This window comes from Falco rusticolus, chromosome Z (genome assembly GCF_015220075.1).
Source record: "Falco rusticolus isolate bFalRus1 chromosome Z, bFalRus1.pri, whole genome shotgun sequence".
In the NCBI taxonomy this organism is placed as follows: domain Eukaryota; kingdom Metazoa; phylum Chordata; class Aves; order Falconiformes; family Falconidae; genus Falco; species Falco rusticolus.
In genome coordinates this window covers 53,078,900-53,100,907 of record NC_051210.1, presented here as the reverse complement: position 1 = coordinate 53,100,907, position 22,008 = coordinate 53,078,900, and the positions used below count along the sequence as shown (strand labels likewise).

The following is a 22,008-nucleotide window of genomic DNA, read 5'->3' as shown; positions in this document are numbered from 1 at the left end:
ATTTCCAGTATATTCATTCTGAAAGCCTGCCTTCAATAAAGCTGTCATTAACAAAGAACTGGATTTCTTCATAGCATAACTGTGTAGCACGGGTGCTTTGTGCAAAAGAAATAAAGATATCTGTAATACTGTTATTGCCCTCCCATGCTTTGACTTATCTTTCAGCTATTGTGTTCTAAATGGTTGGATGTGGAAAAAAGTCTGATCTGTTAATGGGAAAAGACTTGAGTAATATTTGCTAGTACAATGCATCATCCATAAAAATTAGTTCTTTGACTACGAATCATAGTAACCAAAATGTGTTTCCAGAAGAATTTCAAACCCCCTTCCAGTAACCTCTGTACCTGCTCATTGTGAAGATTTCCTTTATACTGCTTAAACAACAGGCAAATATTCCCTGCTGTGATCATAAGACTTCCAGGAGTATATCCTGGTACAGTATTGAGGAAGGAATAATTATGACAAAATGCCATCCTTCCTGGATGCTTGCCTGTCCTGAATCAGAGCTCTACTACGGGTCACTATGCCAGCAAATTAAAAGCTATCAGGTCTGTGTCCTTATGTGTGTCATGTTTTCAGCTGGGACAGACTTAGTTTTCTTCCCAGTCTCTGGTGCAGTGCTGTGTTTTAGATTTGGTGTGAGAACAATGTCGATAGCACATGGATGTTTTTGGTTATTGTTGGGTAATGTTTATACCTAGTCAAGGACTTCTCAGTTTCTCAGGCCTTGCCAGCCAGAGGGCTGAGGGACACAGGAAATTGGGACACAGCCAGGAGAGGTGACCCAAGCTGGCCAAAGGGATATTCCATACCATGGGACGTCATGCTGAGTATATAAACTGGAGGAAAAAGAAGGAAGAAGGCACATTTGGCATTATGGCATTTGTCTTCCCAAGTAACCGTTACGTGTGATGGAGCCCGGCTTTCCTGGGGATGGCCAAACACCTGCCTGCCCATGGGAAGTGGTGAGTGAATTCCTTGTTTCTTTCTGCTTGTGTGTGTGGCTTTTTCTTTACCAATTAAATTGTTCTTATCTCAACCCTTGAATTATACACTCCTTTTCCGATTCTCCTCCTCATCCCTCTTGGTGGTGGTAGGGGGGTGGTGAAGGACAAGCGAGCAAGTGGCTGTGGGGTACTTACTAACTTAAAATTACTAGGTGGGGTTAAACGGATTGTGAGTTACTGCATAGGTTTCACAAGCCCAGATGGGGAAGGTAGCATGTCCTGTAAAGAGACTCTCAGCACTGTAGGTGCTGTGTTTGAAGCTGCAAATTAAATCATGAAAAATCACTGAGTCACAGAGCAACAACCTAAGACCAGGCAGAGAAAAAAGAATGAAAACCCCCAAATTTTAGAGGATGTCAATGCAAATAGACTGTAAAACTGGACAAGATAGTCAGCTACCCATAAAATTGAACAGTTTGACCCGCTTTTACCAATGTCAGCAACTGCAATGAAAAGTTCCTATCATAGCTCATGAATCTATAATAGGATGCTATCATATTATGCAGGAAACTTACTAATAGAATGAGATTTACATACTACATTACCAAAATATGAATGCTAGATGCATGAACATTAATACATGATCATGGCAATTTGCCAAATGGAATTAAATTTTCTAATTAAGGCAGAGCTTTTTACACCATGCTGTAAAGGCTGCCATTTTCAAGAGATATGGGGGGGAATAACCCTCATTTTTTGCTAACTAAATATTCTTTGGAACTCAAATACAATTTTGCATCCTGGCCCTAAAAACAGTTAAAAATGCACAGATGAGACACTTCCTGTTGAATCTCAAAGGACAGTTTTTCAAGAGTAGCTAGAAATACAACTAAGGCTTTTGCCAAACTCTTCTCAAGAACAAAAGTATTTTCTCTGCAATGTCAAGCTAATATTCCTATGACCAAATGAGATCATGTAAAACCTGATGCCAGTGGAATTAAACAAGCTATAAATGCATATAACTAAAGTACACTTAAGGAGGAAAACAACCATTCTTTGAACACCTTTGAAGAAGAGTCTCTATTACATAAAAATCTTTAGAAAACCTAACTTTTTAAGAACCAATCCCACTGTTCTGTGTTTCTTTGCCTCTAGTCTTAAACACAATTTGCTTACTCCCCATCTGCAATTAAACTTTGTATGTGATACCAAAAACCAGTTGTGGTGGAAATAATTTTGTGTTGAAAGCACTCAACTTCAGGTAGCAAATAAATATCAGGAGCAGAAGAATACCTGAGTAGTAAAATGCTTTGTTTATTTTAAATATTTTTTGTGACTAAAGCATCCTGTTGTTTTGTTTTATATATTACATAAAATACAGCAGCTCTGAAACACTAAACTTTGGAATTGCCTCCTATGAGGCAATGGTGTTTCTTTAAATTTTCAAAGTATTTTTAAAGCACTGGCAACATTATTATTTTTTTGTGAAAGGAGTAAAATTCATAAATGATTTCTCCATTGCCCTCCATCCCCCCCAAAAAATATTGTAAATTAATCTTACAAAGAGCCCCCCAAAAAACTCAGTTTTACCAATAATGACCTACACAGTCTATCCTTGAATAATTCTTGCTGTAAGAAATGGACTACTTTTCTCTTCCTACACTGCTTTCAGTTGGACAAAATAAAACTGACTTTTATTACAGTACTTGACTATTTAAACTGTCTCTGTGGAATTCCTTGGCAAAATGGCATTAGATATCAGACCAAAACACAGCATTCTAATATGTTAACACTAGCTTTCTTTTATCAGAATATTGTCTTAATTATATAAGCATAAACAAATGCTTTTATCCCAAGGAAGCACTCACAGCACAAAAGAAGGAGATAATATGGTACTATAAATCTTGACTACTGCCACTTCGGATTCCTGCATTGTCTTTAAAATTCCCTATGATAACTATCCCGCTGGCTCAGACACAACCTTTGGTGGAACTAAGCACCAAATAACCTAGGTGAATGCTACAGCATATGTGTTACTAAGAAGACAAACAACTTCTCATAGTTCACTGAGTGAACGAATTGTTTCTCCACAAATGGAGCACATCCTACAATAGTAAAGTTACAGAATACTAATACATGATGTTTATAATATTAGAAAGTGGAAACTATTGTAAAGAAAAAGAATAGAAAACACATTTTTGCTGAGAAGAAATTGATTTTTACATATGAGTCACTATTATCTGTAATGGTATGGCAGTAAAGTGCAGCCATTTCTTTGGTACAGATTAATTCAGTAGGTCGTCTGTTCTTCATGGACTTTTAAAGTGTTTTATATCAATAATAAGTTTTGTATGTGCTTCTACTATATAAAATTTATTGTGTTTTAGTGTCCACTGTTTATCTTGTTGCAGCTTGAGATACAAAAAGATAAATGTACTATATCAGTATATTGTCTTCTTATCACAAATCCTACCCAATGATACTGAAAGGCTACAATAAAACTTGTAGTAGTACAGCAGTGTGGCACACAGTCAAAACGCATCTTCATCTTGTCTAATACTCAGTGTTGAAGCAAAAGACCGGCGGTAATTTACAGAAAGAAGCCTGATGAGGAAAACCAGTAAAATTATATACAACTTCACGTAACATTAGTTAACTGGTGCACACACACATAGACAGTAAATCACACTGTAACACATAGAAGCTGGGAGTGTAATTTTTGTGGTGCAGTGACAGGTTCTCACAAAAAAAAATGGTATAAAACTGAATCTTTCTCCTTAAGGATGTGAAGCTATACTACAGATCTCAGATAATAAATGTGAAACTATTTTACATAAGACCCAGGAATCTGCTTTGAAGGAACAGACTTTCTGTTCTACGTTATCAGAGGAAACAATTTTACAAATACATCCAGTGTATTACATAAAGTAGGCAGACACAGCTCTGATACAGTCTATCTCTGTGACCACTTTTTATTGTTAAATGCTGAAACATGAGTTAAGAAGGAGATACAATAAAAGGTCAGTCACTTATGAATATGGCTTTCTGCTTAGCAGCTGTCAAGTCCATATGGACCCTTGCATTACATAAAAATCCCACTGAAACTGCCCAAGTCAGCAAAAGCTTCATAATAATCAGCTAGGGCTAAGAACCCTGCCTTTAAATTAGAGAGTACAAAAGAACTATGTGACATAAAGGATATGCCATGCTAACAAAGTAAAACAACATCTCCCTAAGGCTTGGGGATTCCAAGCTAATAATAATTAATGAAGTATTTTGAAAAAAATATTTTGAAGTAGAAATTAACTTTATTGAGAAGAGGACATAGCACTATCTATGCTAAAGCTACAAAGCCACTTTATCCAACAAGTGAATTATAAGTTTATTTAAATCTTGCAATAGTCATAATCTTTAAAAGCTTAGCCTCTGTTCTCCCATGAAATCTGGTATCCAAGGTAAAGTTGTGAGAGAAGTATAATGATAGTTGATAAAGGAGAGGGGATATAATAACTGTTCTCATGATCATCCCCTGTGAAAGCTGGGGTAGGAGAAGCCCTGAAGAAGCCACTAAGAAATACTAAGAAGACACAGAACTAGTTTCTGAAGACTTCTAGAAGTAGGATCTCCTCCACTCAATGACATCAAAGCTTAGAAAACATTACACAGCTGGAAGACAGTCTTCCCTGGAGAATACACTCCCTTTACCACATCATAACAATGCAGGAGTCCTACTTTTTTTCCTTTCTTATCCACCTGCTCCCCATCCCCCACCCCGAATATATAGTTTATTCTGTGCATATTACTCTTTACATTTTTGCAATACTTTCCCAACTTGCCACACTACCCTGGGTATTCCTTTCGAACCAGAGTGCAGAGGGATGCAGTTTAGACTTATAATGTCTTCAATAATAATTTCAGATTGTTTCTCTATTAGATTTCACACAGCACAAAAAGGAACATGTTCTCATAAAAAAAAAAAAAAAAAAAAAAAAAAAAAACACCACAAAAAACCAACCAAGCACCAAAACCCCAACACCATAAAAACCCATTTGGGAAGCTCTTTGCCAGATGAATGGAGAATACTGCGTTAAACAGGTCTACAAAGAAGTTTTCCTTCAGCTTCCCTAGGAGGGTGCAAGGAAATCAGTTTCATAGAAAATGATGCCACTGTGTATAAGTAAATCAGCAGAAGAGACAGCATGTCGATGTGTGCCTTCTGTGAAAGAACAATTTTTTCTTTCTTTTGGAAGTGGTGAAGAGAAGGGGAAGTTTCTGCCTGTCTGAAGAGAAAGCTGGAACAGGGAAGGAAGTGATACTCTTCCAAATGGAGAAGATAAAACATAGGCAGTTTCAATCAGAAATTCTGAACAAAAGGCAATGGATGGAACAGGAGTAAGGATGGAACAGGAACAAGTATTCAAATACTCCCGAAGAGCTGCAAAGGATGCATATAATATGAAAAGATGTGTTTGAGTTGTGAAACAAGTAATTATTTTGAAATGGTAATTAAAGTAAGATATGCTAAAAATAATTAAAACGTGTTCTTGAAATGGAGTTAATTTCCTGAAAGAAGTTCTATAAGCTGGATGAGAAGTCAGTGTTCACCAGGAAACTGTAGATATATATCTTATTTTATGGTATCACAAAGCTGTCCTAACAGTTGTTGTGTATTATCAGGCTATTTTTGAAGATTTTTATCCATGCAAAGTAAGAAACTCCATAAAAATTAAAATAAAATAATTGAATCCCAAAAAGGAAAGGACATTACGAAAAAAACCCAAAAAACTATCAGTGGTAACTGATGAAAAATCATTGTTTCTTTCAATAGGAGTTAACTGGAGGACTTCATTACTATCAATAAAGGTTGGTGGTTTCCGGCTGCATGTTACACCTTTATCTCTTGAAAATGAAAAATATCTCTTTTTCCTTCTGTCAACAGTTCAAACATTATCTGAAGTGATAATAACTGAACTGTTACCATGTGTAGCCATTTCTGCCTTGGAACTGGATAGTTGCTTTTAAGGGACATTAGTCAGGGCTGTTGCTGAAAAAGAAGGCCCCAATCCCCAACAACAAATGTTCCCACCAGCTCCCTTGTGCTGGCACTAGAGCTCATGCAGCCATGTGGTGAGCTAGTTCAGGGAATTGATCCAACTGAAAACAGCAAAGAAAAATAAAACAATTAGTTTTCAGCTGAATCTATTTCCTGAGATAATCCTTGAACAGCTGCACATGCACTAGTGCCAGGATTGGCACAAGAGAGACAACAGGAATGCATAGCCAAGACAGGGAGATGACTTCCAGTGATCGTCAAACTGCAGCTTGAGTCCACCGCCTTGACTAGAACATGAAAACAAATAGCAGTGCTTTTCACAAATCCTGTTTCAAAATGGATGAACCTTGGACTGGATGGAAACGAAGCGGTATGTCTAAAGCTAGGATTGCAAAGATGGATGTTGAACTGCCTTGGGCAAAGTAATGTGAATGAAGCTTGATGTTGATCTACCATTGCCCACATTTCAATCTTGAATGTATGATCATTCTGCCCCAGATGGTATATTTTGTTAAAAAAAAAAAAAAAAAAAGTGAAAGCTGGGCCTTTTACACAGACTGGTAAAATGATCTAGAAGGACAGATACTAAGACTTTAATGATTTAATGTATCTTCACAATGCTGGCTATAAATGGTTAAGATTACATTCCTAAAATGACATTGATGATTTAAATAATAAGGGAAATGTAAAATACCAAAACTTTTAAGTTATATGACAGTGTAAGAACCATGTCATCTGCATGACATGCCTAAGACATAGTAAAAGTGTATTCTTTATTTTTGTGGAAGTTATACTACATTGTATGGCTTGCAATGACACTTTTTATCTATTACATGGAAAGTCTTCCTACACAGATATTCCAAGGAATTTCCCCACAGTACAACTGGAAATGATTGTCAAATTCATACCAAATTTTTTTGGTGAACATTGTGTTACATATATTTCCCTGTCTTATTTTTTGTATGCTACAGTCTTTGTACTTAAGAATGCAGGATTTACACACCAAAATGTGAGAAGATTCTCCCACATTTTTTGTGATTGCAGCACTAAACAGCAGTCCTAAGATGCTCTTCAAATAAATTTATTTTCATGAATGTTTGAGATTATACTTTCCTTTTGACATCTAATGAGATTATTTTTTAAAGCAGTCTTAAAGTCTTTCTGAAAAGAATATTCAATTAAATAATAAGTAATTTTAGTTCTCTATTGTACTAGTTAGTACTAATTTTTAACATTTCCCGTCAACACTTTTAAAATACATTGGGAATTTATAGGATCTCATGCAATCACGTTCCTATGGAACCAACATGTGGAAGTCATCTTTGGTGTTTTTTATTGCACTGTCAGTGTTTGTATGAATCTTCAAATATAATAGTCCTTAAAATAATGAAAGAAACATGGGCTTTTATTCTGCCATGCTAATAAAGTCTGGGGAGTTTTAAGCAAGGATTAGTGACACAACAGACTATAATGGAAGTACCATGTCAGTGATCCCTCTGGGAGCTGTTAATCCTTCGATCACTGACACAACTACCCATAACTGCTCTAAAGAAGCATTCTTTTTACGATGGTTCAGTGCATACTTTATCCACAGATTTTTGACATAGACAATACTGGCATTCAAGAAACAGCTACAATTTACTGTCTTTCATGGATGGCTGTCTAAGGGCCTTTAGCCACAAATTACTGACATGAGAGGATGTTACTCTCCACAGTACCACTGTTTGGGGAGGTTTCCTACTCTCTTCCAGGTAAATTCTTTCATGCTCTTATAGACCATCATTCACAGATTATCAGTGTGGCATTATTGACAGAAGGAAAATACATTGTCTTGGAACTTTTATACTAGGAAAGCCATCAGACAATTGCAGATTCTTTTCATCTCTGCAAAATTAACACAGTGGACTGTAACTTCTTTGGAACTTGTACTGTATGTGTCTTGTCAACATCACACAGGAGATTTTAAAAATAATATAAGGATCTTTTAATTGCAGAAGAGATGGATGTTTGTGTATATTTTAAAAAGTGCTGTATCATTCACTACGCTACTTCAAGTGTGTGCACATGGAATATGCCTGACATGAATACTCACAAAAAAAGAATAGATTATTACTAGCAAAGAAGGCACCTCACCAACACAGCCATTTGTACACAGGGAACGTTTTTTAACCATGGTTTTAATATCTTATAAAACTGGTATCATCAGCATGGGTACATATCAGAGAAAAGTCTAGGGACACAGGAAGCATGATGTTTTAAATTATTTGAATAGTGAGAAAGTGGGGAAAATTACCTCATACTCCTGTGAGAACTTCAAATTGTCATTTGCTTTCAATCTTTCAATGTGATCTGCAAGTTCCAAGACAGGTATTGGGGGATGACTTGCCATACCTGTTGAACAAGAAAGATGAACAGAATTTAAAGTCAACTACAGCGATGGCATCACTCTAATATTCAGAAAATGCAGTAGTTAGAATGGCTAGAAATGTGTAAGTAGTAAAGATGTCATGTGAGAGAAGCAGGCAGATAGTTCAGTTACTGAAAGCAGGACATGCTCTGCATAGATGAGCTATGAAGCTAAATTAAAGTAAGTTACCAAGCATATCCCCAAAGCTAACACTCCTAGTGTAGAGGAAAGAGTTACTGTGATATGAGTCAATGAGGTTATCTAGGCATGGAAAAATGGGACAGTTAGACCTGATGTTGATCTCTGCTTTTGAGTAATGACTCTAAATGTCATTTCAAACTCATTCTCCTGCACTGCATGAAATGGAAACTCCATTGAATTAGATGAGGAAAGGTGAGCTGAGAAACAAACACTGAAAGAGCCCTAAAGGGGAAAGAATTGTGTTTTGACAGAAAACAAAGTGACTTATGCATAATCAAGAAAAAATGAACTTGAAGAATGAAGGTTACCGAGGTAACCAGAGACACCTGAACCTGCAAAGGAAATGGTAAAAAACAAAGAAACCTCAAACCAACATAAAACTAACTTACAAAGTAAATTATAAAAAATGAAATGGATAGCTTGAGGATTAATAATAATGCATCAAGGTACAGAAGACTGACTACATATTCTGACTAAATTGGAAATACTTAAAAGATTTAATGAAATTTTGAGGTGACTGACATGCAACTATGAATGACCAGAATAACATGCACCGTTGCTTTTAGACAACAGTCACTGAAGACAACATTGGACATCAGACAATCAGAACTTCAAAAATGTTTTCACTAGTAGCAGATTGTAGAGGCAGGGGTTGTACAGTTTGGCTGGACACACATGCTGACTGCACTAGTACCTTAAAGTATGCTTAATCTGAAACCCCATTTATCAACCCCCAAACGGACCTACAATCTACTTCAGGTGTAAACATCTTTGTCCATGATGGAGATATTGAGTGAATAAGAAGAAGAGCTGGGAATCAGAGATAGAGATGGGCATGGAAGGAAGTATGGAGACAGCAAGGCAAAAGAAAGAAAAGATGTGGGGTCAACTAGGACAATTTGCCAGCTGAAGATTTGCCAGGAAAAAATTTGTGAACATGTTTGTTTCATGCTATAATTCTTCATGACCCTTCACCAAAAGGCTTACATTCTTCTCTTCATGCTTTATACTATCATACCTAAAATGAAAGTGAGGTTTCAATCGCTTGTGGGAAGAAACCAGAGCTGGCTAGAAAAGTTAAGCTAGTGAACCCCAGGATCTCTTGAAATTACAAAGGGAAAAAAGTGATGACTCAAGGGGGCTCAAGCTGGAAGCCATGTTGCACAATGCAGTTTGCTTTGTCACCATGAATTTCAAGAGCATGCCTACAACAGTTAACTTGCACTTCCTGTAAAAGCAGCTGAAAATGACCATGTGGTTACAACACAGTCACACTATAGCACGTTTTTCTTTCTTTCTTTTTTTTGTTTTTTTTTAAATTCTTGTTTTCCTTTTGATTCTTTGATATTTCAGACATCATACCATGGTACAAAATAACGTGCAGCAGCACTGGCCCTAATTCTTCTGACCCTACACATGTATATTTATTTATTACCTTCATAGCACATCTGTGATGGCAAGACATTATTTAAAGTAGAAATTAAGGCAAGCTGTCAGTCAACTGAAAAAGCAGAATATTCAGATATTAATGGGAAGATTTCTTATACATTTCAATTAACAAATTAGTCCTTTAGTGCTAATTTATTTGAATAAATTTTGGTTGTCTCCCATTTTCTTAAAAATGTCACTTAATACAACTTGGCTACTCTCAAAATGAGTGTGGGTGACAGTCATCTAATAATTACACTGATTGATCCAGATCAAGCACCCCTATGGAAAATATGTGAGTGAAAAGGCACAAGAGAGCTCTAGATTGATCCAGAAATGGAGGTGGACTGATGTACATCTAAAACAGTGCTTGAACAGAGAAAATAATAGAGACAAAGATGTTTAGACCTTTTCGAGCGAATCGTGGGAGAGAGTTATTATCATATAAGGACTGAGTGGTAGTTTGGCTAGAGAGGGAGGACACAGAGCCAATCAGGGAGGCGTAGGGGACTGAATTACTGCTCAAAGCTGTAAAAAGTAAAAGCCAATCGGAAACGGGAAACAAATTAGTAACAGCAGTAGACCATCATAACCAATCAATCTCGCACATACAGGCACTTCAGACATGCACAAAACAGCGCCTGGAAACTCAACTCAGAAGATGTCTAAAGGTCCAATTACCCTACTGTAAACATAAAGGACATAAAATCAAAGAGAATGAGACTGGCTCATGCTCATCATGTGATGAACCTGACCAAATTACCAGCATCATGAAGAGAAATCTCAATAATTAGCTTACAGTGAAAGGACTATTTTTTTAAAGATGCTGAACATGCATTCTTTTTCAGACTACTTTTGTTTATATGCTCCTTTATATGCCACATGACATTTCTAAGGGGAGATTTTGTATTAAACATTTTGTGCAAAATGAAACTTGACATAAAGCTTACTTTTCTATGGAAAAAAAGGAACTACTTACTGCTTCAGAAACTGGCAAATTTTGACTGCATATAATCCTTTTCTCCACAACACCTTTTAAGTACTTACACTTGAACACTTACTAACTTCCTTCAAATAATATGGTGCAGTTAACTTACAAAGTAATTGCATTTGGTATATTTTAATCTTTTAAATACATAAAATGTGTTCTATTGAGATGATAAAAGTAGCTACTTTTCAAAAGAACTGCTGGCAGACTTTTGTTATCTAATCAGTCTGTGAGTCATAATAAGCATCATAACAGAATATGCTATGAATGAACATTTTAAGATCTTATCATATCTCATGCAAAAGCATGAAGCTCCTACTGAGCTTAACCTGAGTTGCATGTGAACAACAGGTGTGGAACTTGACTCAAAAAACCCACCCAAAATACAGCTAAACACACTTATTTTTGTGGCTACAAACAAGATAATACACTTATTTACTGACACACCTCCACATCAATCAGCATATGTTATGAAAACACAAAAAAATTAAAGACAATATAAGCTAAGTTACAACAGATCCTGTGACGTGCTACAAAGTCAAAAGAAACTTCATGCTGAAAACATGCTTTCAAACTTTCTTTAAAATAAATTAAAAAAAGGAGATAAAACCACTTAAAACCTCAAACAAACAAACAAACAAACTAAACTAAAAACCACCACATGCAAAACAGAGCTGAAATTGTATCTATAAGAAGCTTTTATTTCCAGATTTGGTAGAAGATTACCAAATGTGATTGATCTTATGCAGCCTAGTATAACCCGTCAACATGAATTAAATGAGAATGTATGGTTTAATTACAGTGTAGAATTATCTTCTGGTTAATTTGTAGTAAATACAAGGCTAAGGAACACAGGATACCATATGTGCCACAAACTTTAAGCAAAAATTGGAGAGCAAGGTCAGAATTGATTCGTATATTAGCAACCATTAAACCTTTTAGGTATACTACTTTAGCCCTCTGAAACAAGTGGGTGTTTTGGCCTTGTTAATAGTGTGTTAAATTAGGATTTTGTTTATTGCCAGGGTTTTATGACAGCTTTTAAAAAAAATAATTAAGAAACACATATTTATTTACAAATTTGGACCTGTAAGTTGGAATGCCCACAATAAACAAGAAGGAAGTTAGATTTAAACAAAGTGCTAGCACACAGACGACAATCTAGACAAACTGAAAACATGACACATCATATTCACGAAAATTTCTTTACAAAATGAGTTGTATTTCAGGTCCACATTGAATTAGTAACCTGTAATTCTAAAAACCTAATTTATTACGTCCTCATTTTTACTTAATAACACAAATAACCTCCCACACACTAATCTATGTTGATTAAGCTATTGTCCCTTTATAGAAAAAGGAATGAATCAGTTAACAGATGTCACTATTACTGATACTTACCCTTATCAAAAAGGCAGAATGAAATACTTATTTAAAATTTGGTCATGGAAAGTAGAAAAATAAGAAAGATGACTTCAATTAAGTAGGAATTTGGCATCCATGAAAATTTAGCAACTATGCCTTTAGTATATTTGACAAAAAAACCCAGTTACTTTAAAATCTCTTTCATACAGTTAGAGCTAAGCCAGAGAGTGATCTTACAGCTTGTGTACAAAGTTAAATTTACGAGATTAGCTTTAGAGAAATATATCAGCCTGCTTTAGCTATTCTAAAATAGTTACCAATGTGCATATAATATTGCAAAATGAAGTCACTTTTATTCCAGAAGAATTTATGTTCTTGAAAACTAGATTAATTATTCTGGAATTAATGCAATTCTTGTTCTGCATCAAAGACAGCTCTACCAAGCAGCCCTAGGGTCTCTGCAGCTTTTTGGCAGAAGGTCCAGCTCTGAGTGAGGTGTAAAAGCCATGTACGCTGAGAAAAGGGGAAACCTAGTTTACAGACACGGATCTAAAACTGTTTAATGCAATAACAGGTTGCAAAACTATTGGCTAAAATCCAGGGGAAAGGAAAAGAAAAAAATTACTTTTACAAGCTGAGGAACTTTCAGCTCCAGCTCCCAGCTAAGCAGACTGATTGCTTCAGGGTTTGAAAGCAACCAAGTGGGATATCAGAAAAGTGCCATTTGCACTCTGAAGCCTGTACCTCCTTCAGGTGCCTGAATCCTTCAGATGAGTCAAGTTCACATGAAAAGCTGTATGTAGGATCACTCACTGTGAGAAAGCTATTCCAGTATGGCTTTGCCATGGAGACAAACCACAGTATTTCTTTCAGCATTGTCATAATTCTCATAAACAGAAATTCTGTGGATAAACCAAAGGAAGAAATTTCCTGCTATCTTGCAAAGCAGGTGACTAAATCCAGACATAATTTTTTTCCCACATTTGTTATTTGCACCTTTTTCCACTGGATCTGTTTTACCCTTTTTTCTGCCTTATCTTGGAAACAAGTTAGTGAAATTTCCTTAGGGACTGAGGGATTCAGTGTTTTGTGAGCATTTATCTAATAAAAAAAGCGACCTTTAATTCAGAGCTGTAAAAATTGTTTATTTTTCCTGTATTTCAAAGCATCTTATTTAGTTTATAGAAGATAATGAAATAATTGTTTAATTGGCACCCAATTACACAAATTACTTATAAGTGTGACATATACTTAAATGGGGGAAAAAAACCCAGTCACTTTTGAGGTATGACTCAATTTAGTTCTTTGGCTGATTGGTTGATTGAAGTCTGCCTGAGCCTTGGGTCTCTCATAACCCACTCAAACCACATCAGTTATTTTCCTCTATGCAAACCTGGGCTTCCTCATTTTATGAAACCTTTTGTGTTGGTTTAATTATTACCCCTTCCCTACCTTTACTCTCCCATGTAACATAGAGATTTCGAAAATCTGCAAACCAGGTTGATTATCTTAACGCTGTATTTCACAAGGAACTTGTAGAATGGGAATAATGTGACTGGCTTTTCCTCAGCTACTCCAGTTCCAGAAGAATAACAGACTTATAAATGAAATCCTGCATGCTACAGAGAGATTGGGTATTTTCATCTTTACTCAAAGAAAACTTGTCATAGCTGTGATCCACTCAGTGGCATATGAGCATATATACAATTGTATGTTTCTGGATAACACATATGAACATTGGATCTTGTTCTCAGATGTGGAACTGTGGACTATTCCAAATGGCAAGAAAAAATGTTAAAATTATCTATGGAGTTACTGAGTAAAGCAACAGATGAATTTGATCCTTCCTGGACAAGGTAAGATAGGAAGCCCTTTAGGTAAGTACTAGAGTAGTGAAGAATGACATTCTTTGTTAACAGATGAGAGAAAGTGAAAAGAAAGCAAGACGTTTGCTGTGCTGGTAGTTTAGATTGGATTTTTACAACATCTTCATCCTGAATAGACAATTTTACAACAGTAAAAAAAAGCTGTGCCTAAATCATTGCTTAAATATCACCAAAGATAAAAAAGGCTTTCCCATAATTTCTTTCAAAAAGTTACACCTAACCACCTGCATCAGGAACATTTTGTACTTGTGGTTAGAAATTCAGATTTACCACAACAAGGGTTTTTCTTTCAAATTATTTAGATATTTTTATCTGATCAGACCCGTCCTTACACAATATATGATCGCTAACATTTTTGGAAGGAGGCTGTTTAGAAATCTTGTAAAGTATTACATTTCACGGCAACCCAGAATTTTGTAGGAGCATCTCATTCTCCTCTCCCAGTGAAAACTGGTAATTTGGACATGCCAAAGTAATTTAAATTTTCTTCTCTAACACTTCTTCACATTATGGATCCTTGGCAACTGTTTTTTTTTCCTCTCCCACTGGAAGCAACTGGTGTGCCTGGAAAGCCTCAGGCAAACTATGGATAATCTAAATAAATTTCATAATCTAAATAAATAAGTCATTATAGTAACAATGATGTCAAATATCCTATTGCAGTTGTACTGACATGGCATACACTGATAGTTAAAGTACATTCACCAATGTCATTTATTTTATGTGTATGGTTAGAAATAGTAACATCTTACAAAGTAGATAAGGCCACTGTATGAGGGTGACTGCAGATGTCTTAATAAAAGAAACCCAACACATAACCACATCAGCCCCAACCCCTTCTCTCATCTGCTTGCTTTGTCACAGCAGTGCCCTACTGCCTATTTCTGATACCTGGCAGAAAACAAAAACCACACACGTGAGAGTGAAAGAACAATAAAACCAACACAACTGGTATCTTGAATATACAGACTTTCTCTAGTTTCTATACATTTGTCTTGAAAAGCTTTGTCTTGCATGTTTGTTAATGGTGTGTTGCAGTGTGGAGTTGCATAAACATTCCTGCAGGATCTAAATATTTAAGATAAATGCAGCGGCTTTTAATGGAACGGTAGCTTTAACTGAAGTTAATGGGAGTTAAGTGAGGTTCTGCTTTCATTAGAACAAGAACTGTACCATTACTTCACTGGGGCTAAGATTACATATTAAGAACATGCTAATTAGCAAGTATTACACAGCAAGACAAATGTCATGGGGTAGGAATTTTCTGTGTGATATCTGGTTGCATGCTGAGTAACATAATGGCCTGACCTGTGCCTAGGAGTCTTAGGTGGTACAACCGCAGGAAACAAGATCATAATTTCATTTTGGTACTAACAAGATTTTTAATAATAATTGTAATCCTCGATTTTGTAAAAAGGTGTACAGCAAAGAAGAATAATTCATAATAAAAATGGATTGCAGACATACTGCTCAACTAGTGCTTGACAGAAAACTGAAAGGTTCCCAGATAAACTATAACACTGCAAGGAAAGTTACAGTTCCCCCCTGTCCAGGTCTTTTCAGATCAATGAGATGGAATTACGGTGTCCACAAGTGTCTCAAATCCTGCCATTTCTTGGTAAGTTTACATTCTAACTGTAAATTTAGAATTAATCACAATAACATTTATATTTAAAGTTGTTACGAGTTGGCAGTATTTTTTTTTCTGCCCACATTTTATTTTAATTTATTATGACTATTAAATGGATAGGTAAAACTCCACATCTAAATATATGGATAGAAGAAAATTATGCTTATGTACCTAGTTATTAAGACACTCACCCTACTTCAATATATATCTGTCTACACATCATGACTTGTTTTAGGCATAAGTTAAATCATAAGAATCATAGCTTTCAACTTTTCACGTTTCAAAGACTTGTATGCATACTTCTATCTCTGTAACAACCTTTAAAACTTCGTATGAAAGTTAAGGATAACATAGGAAACCTTGCTCAGTAGGGATGAGTCTACATTAATATTGCAGTCTCAGAAGCACAACTGTGAATTAAAACTTTCAATCATTTCCATCTACTGCACTTAGGTTCATATTATAGAGAGGTCCCAGAGCACCTCAACAAGACTGCTGTATTCAGATGAAACTAAACTCGAAGATGCACTCCTGAAACACACCTAATTCACTGCACCTGGTAAACAGTATTCAGCATACTGGAACAGATAAAAAAAGGCAAGGTTGGGTTAAAACTCAGACCTCCAGACTCCTCCCTTTCTACCTGTGCCATATACATGTAGTGTGGATGTTGGGGCTCTGCAGATCCACTCTTGCTGGGGCAACACTATCTCAATGTAGCCACTGTATAGAAGGTCAGAAATGAGAATTGCAAGTTCAATTAACCCTTTTGTAATATTTAGTATGTCAGCTTTTGCAGCTCATCTCCCAACATCTCAAGTACTTAATTCTTTATGAGCTTGAATTAATTATTTTTTGTACTTAACATAATGAATGTGACAAACACAAGGCTCAGGAAGACTCAGTAAGTAATTTGCATCAGATCCCATGCGCAATCATAGTGTAATAGAAAACAAGTCTACTGGAATACATCACGATCAAAGTAAAACTAATTTAAAAAAACCCCACCAAAACCAAAAAAACCCAAATGACTCTTCAAGAAGGTGGTAAAAAATATCAATACTATTTTAAGTATTTCTCTCCTGCTGTTTCTTGACTGCCAAACCAAATACCTTTAAGAAAACAACGCTTAATCAATAAAATAAGTAAATACTACTTTTTTGAAGTGTGTTGCTTCTATCTTCAGAACTACTGACATGCTAATATCCTCTTTGACCCTAACATATAGCCTGATTTGAAAGACAAGACCATTTCTCTAGTTAGCATTTCTTTTCCGTAATGACATTTGCAATGTAGTGAAACTTGCAATGATGTTAACAGATTACCTGGTAATACAGTAGATAAAAGGGAAGCTTATTTACAAAGGAGTAGCTGTAAGAATATTATTAATAAAGAGAGGGAGGTACAGTTCCCAATAATATTTTCTACACTGTTAGGTTTAACATGGAATTTTATCACATAAAACACATCTGTACAACATATGTGACTTTGGTGTCTTCTTTACAGAACTTTAATTTTGTTTCATGCAGGATTTTCTTTAAATAAAGAAATTACAGAATTATTTCCAAAACTAACAGAGGAATAAATTGTGCAAAAACTCAGAAGCCATCAAAATATATTTTGTTAAACAATCTATCTGTTCTGTTACGGCATTACTAACCAGTTTGTGATCATAGAGCTCTCAGTGAGGTATTATTTTCTCTTACCCGGAGTTTGAAAATTAAGGCGTCGCAGCTCCACTGGGTCTGTGGGATGGTGAGAGGGGACCTCCTTGCTGTTGGGTATGCTACTCTTTCTAGAATCAGATTCAGCCCTTTTCCTGCATGGAGAAGGTGAATACATGTAAACATAAGATCAAGGTGTTAGTTTGACAAATAAAGGTGCTTGAGTGTTTGTGTTTAATCATTATATTTTAAAGGCAAGAAGCTTGCTTCTGAAAAAGTATACAATCCAGTGCAAAGGTAAAATAATTACGCATGGTGGGTAGGGCAGCTACAATTTGCAATGGGAAAATGAATCTAAGTATAGTAATGTCATACGGAAAATCGCTGCATTCTGCGCTAAACTGATCCTCTAGGTCATCATTCCTGACACCCAAATAGTTAATTTTTATAAGGCATAACATGCAACTTACAAAAAAATCACACATTCTCGATTTTAAAAGCTAGCTAGCTAGCTATATCTTTATTAAAAAGTAGCCAAATCTAAAGTATGTAATAAAAAATGATCATACCAAGTTATTACAATCGAATACTTAATGATTTATACACACAGCTCTGCACTGCTTATAAAAATAAGCTGCATTTTTTTTATATTTCCTCTACGATAGAGAACAGTACAGAAGACACCTATCCCAGAAGACACCTATTTCTTTCACTTTCTAGGAAGTAAGATCCTGCTTTGTTACCTCTCATCTCTGTAAAAGCTACACTACACATTCTTCATCCATTTGATCACACCTACACATCCAAGGCTCAGATTCTGTATGAATGTTTCTGATCATATTAAGACTTTCACTGCAATAATAGTACTTCTGTGAATCTGTCCAAAGCAAGTGGAGTGAAGGAAGGAAGGGAGGGAGAAGGAAACAAACTTGTGTATGTTTCCCTTTCCCTAGCGAGAAGCAGACTCCATGTGTGTTCTTAGTCTGACTGTTCTAGTAAAATGGACTCCCATCATTTGGGAGTGTAATTTCCTGTTGCAAAACACGGAGAACTATGTTACACGAAGAATATCTACCACTCTGCAGTTTAATTCAGATATATGTAAATTTAATGTTTTAATTTGAAGTAGAATCATTCTTCACTAGTACTCTGAGTCCTGAATGAAAATGCAAACTGGTTAATATTCTTTATGTAATATAAAATGAAAGTGCAAACAGCAGCAAAGTTTTACTTTGCAAAAACAGAAGTGAGATGATTTTAAGGTGTCCAATATTTGCTTTAACATACCACTGTTACGTTTTTTTTTTTCCTTTCTTTTTTCCTAATTGACCCACAATGTGCAATGTTAAATCTGTTACCATTCTCCTGTGTTCCCCTCTTAAAAATGCTCCAGTTGATTTCTTGCTGTTCTTGAAATGACGAACACCTTGTGGCATTCATGAAAGGTGCATACAAGCAAGATTTCAAAGACTATGCAAAGAACCAAACAGCAACATCATCACAGGAAGTATTTGAAAGTTACTTGAAAGTTATTATTCCTATGATTTTAGGGGGAGGGGAGAAGTGTTTTGACGTAAAAACACTCCATCTGTTTTGCAGTAAATACCTTAATATATGTATTAATTACAATTTAGTGAAGCGATGAAGCTTTAAATCTGATTCATCTGGTTTTACTCTATTTTAAAATTATTTTGGAGAAACTTGGTTGAAATTCCTTTTTTACTTTTGAGTTTGACTATTTCAAACTCCTACCACAGTAGCACAGTGGCCTAGTGTTCTTTCTTCTGAAGTAAAGGTGTGTGATGCAGCTTTTAGCGAGTATTTTTTATCTATATTTCCTTCTCCTGAAGTCTAGGGATCAGTGGAGCTGTCTAAAGACAGCTTAATTTACCTTTTTTCCACTTGCAATTCAGTACTGGGCATCAGAACTTCATATTAATCTTCTAAAAGTACTAAAATATCTTCTAATCCTATCTCTGAATATTTTGAATACTTATAGGACAATAGAATGGTTTATTACTTATTCTTCTCAGGATCATTCTGGCTTTTTTGTATCTTTCCAGACTACACAAGACATTACAATTCTTTCAGATCATACAGTGGTTTTGACACAGGTGGAAAAAAAGCCACAAAGGATAAACGAGATCACTGTAACATTTCCACTTGTAGAACTGTAAGTCAGCACTGACTCTATGTATATAGAGCATTATGGAGATTTAGAGCAGCTAACACTTGACCCACAACCACGCATTCCCTTTCAGCTGCTTTGGTCATAGCAAAGAAACAGTGTTTTAACTTCTTTAAAACACAAATAAACCTGTGCTATCTCTTGAAAATGTACCCCGTGGTAACACAAAAAACCCGCAGTGAAACATGGGTGCATATATTACATTACTTTTCAGTGCTGTAAACAATATAACAAATCTTTTAGTTGCCTTCACATCAATAGGTTACTGTCTACATTTACTTAGGTTGTCAGATCCTTTGTCTTAGATCATTATCAGGACAACCTCTTTTTTCTCTTTTGTTCTCCTTTTCTGGATTAAACAAAGAATGATTACTTTTCACTTCTCACCTGTCAGGTTTACTGCTCCATTTTAATGCAGCAAAGAAAGGAGAAAAGGTGAAATGTTAGATGACCAGCAACAAACATGGTGAATACAGCAACAGAAGATGTAAGAAATGTTGATTTACAGCAAAGATATATAACTAAACTAAATTAAGAAATCACTGTTCAAAATATTTAATGCTTGGGAACCATAGAATAAATGGATGACACAAGGTTAAGTTTAATGTGACTTCTTCTGTCGAAAAAACATCTCTTTCAGACATTATCTGCAAAGTAGGGCCACCTCAAATTTTAGGCAGTGAGATAATGCAGAATGGGTGTTTAATTTAAGCTATCTAAGTAATGTTAACAGGACATTGACAAATGGCATCTCACTAAGATGTAGCTCCCTCTTACATTCTAGAGAGAAGAGAGACGAGAGGAGGGAGAAGAAGGAAGATGAAAGTGGAGAGCAGAGGAGAAAGGGAAGGGGAGAAACAGGGAAGAGGAAGAGAAAGGCAAGCTAAGAACAAGGTTAAATATGATTTGTACTATATTAAAAGAAAAAAAAAAAGAAAAAAAAAAAGAAGAAAACGTTTAAAACTATTTTACAAAACCAGGTAATAAAACGTCGGGAAAACAACAGTACCCTGGAAAGTAAGGTAAGGTATGCATAAATCATTCTCTAACAAAGTATTTCACACCTTTTTAGATTTAGAAGTAATGTCACATACTTGAGGTCAACCATGATATATAGACATCTGTAGTGATTTATGATCTACAAATATCAGCTAAATAGTGAAAATAATTTATTATCTCTCACCAACAGGTTCCACTATACACATGCTGTAAACACAAGGTTTGTCTACCTTTCTGTCTGTTGTTCATAGTAAATAGGGGTTCTACAAACTTTTAATAGCCTGGAGTCCACAATGACCAATTAAACATGTTATGAAAAAGTTTTTATAGACTCCTTCATTATCAATTTAGATTCCTCCATTTTCATTTCTGTGGGTTTTAACATCTGTTTTTTCTCTTAGAAGCATGTTTCTTCTTACAGCTCAAGATTCAGCAGGTCAAGAGAGGCGATTCTGCCTCTCTACTTCACAGTGGTGAGACCCCATCTGGAGTCCTGTGTACAGCTCTGGTGTCCTCAGTACAGGAAAGACATGGATCAGGTCCAGAGGAGGGCCGCAAAAATGATCTGAGAGATGGAACACCTGCCCTAGGAGGAAAGGCTAAAACAGAGTTGGGGTTGTTTAGCCTGGAGAAGAGAAGGCTCTTGGGAGACCCTATTGCAGCCTTTCAGTGGCTTATAAGAAAGATGGGCACAGACTTTTTAGCAGGGCCTGTAGCGGCAGGACAAGGAATAATGTTTTTAAACTAAAAAAGGGTAGATTCAGACTAGGTATGAGGAAGAAATTTTTTACAGTGAGTGTGGTGAAATGCTGGAACAGGTATCTTGGAGAGATGGTAGCTGCCCTATCCCTGGAAACATTCCAGGTCAGGTTGGATGGAGCTCTGAGCAACCTGATAAACTTAAAGATGTTCCCTGCTCCTTGCAGGGGGTGTAGAATAGATGACCATTAAAGCTGCCTTCCAGCACAAACTATTTTATGATTCAGAGTGCCCAAATTCACTACGTTCAAAAGATTCAAGCTTAGGCTCCTGTCATCTGAACCAAATCAAAAAGCTGCACTTTATAAGAGCAAGCAACACAGAAGTCTGTCAAGACAGTTTTCATTCCTTTTCCCTACAACTGGAAACCCACTTCACAAACAAACCTGATTCCAGAAAGATCTAGAGGAGTATTTTGCTCTTCATCAGTGAAAGGCTGAAATTAGAGAACTTCTGATTTCTTAAAAACCAGGAGGAATAGCCACATAGATTC

The 22,008-nt window shown here is 35.9% G+C and overlaps 1 protein-coding gene across 1 annotated transcript in view; it reads right to left on the bottom strand.

Moving 5' to 3' along the window:
- Nucleotides 1–22,008, bottom strand: part of PTPRD (protein tyrosine phosphatase receptor type D) — a 376,747-nt gene that overhangs the window by 67,170 nt on the left and 287,569 nt on the right. The window contains exons 19-21 of the mRNA XM_037374079.1: nucleotides 20,145–20,156; nucleotides 17,612–17,724; nucleotides 8,294–8,391 (exon numbers count right to left, since the gene is read on the bottom strand). Of these exons, the coding sequence (XP_037229976.1) occupies nucleotides 8,294–8,391; nucleotides 17,612–17,724; nucleotides 20,145–20,156 (223 nt within the window). The remainder of the gene's footprint in view (nucleotides 1–8,293; nucleotides 8,392–17,611; nucleotides 17,725–20,144; nucleotides 20,157–22,008) is intronic.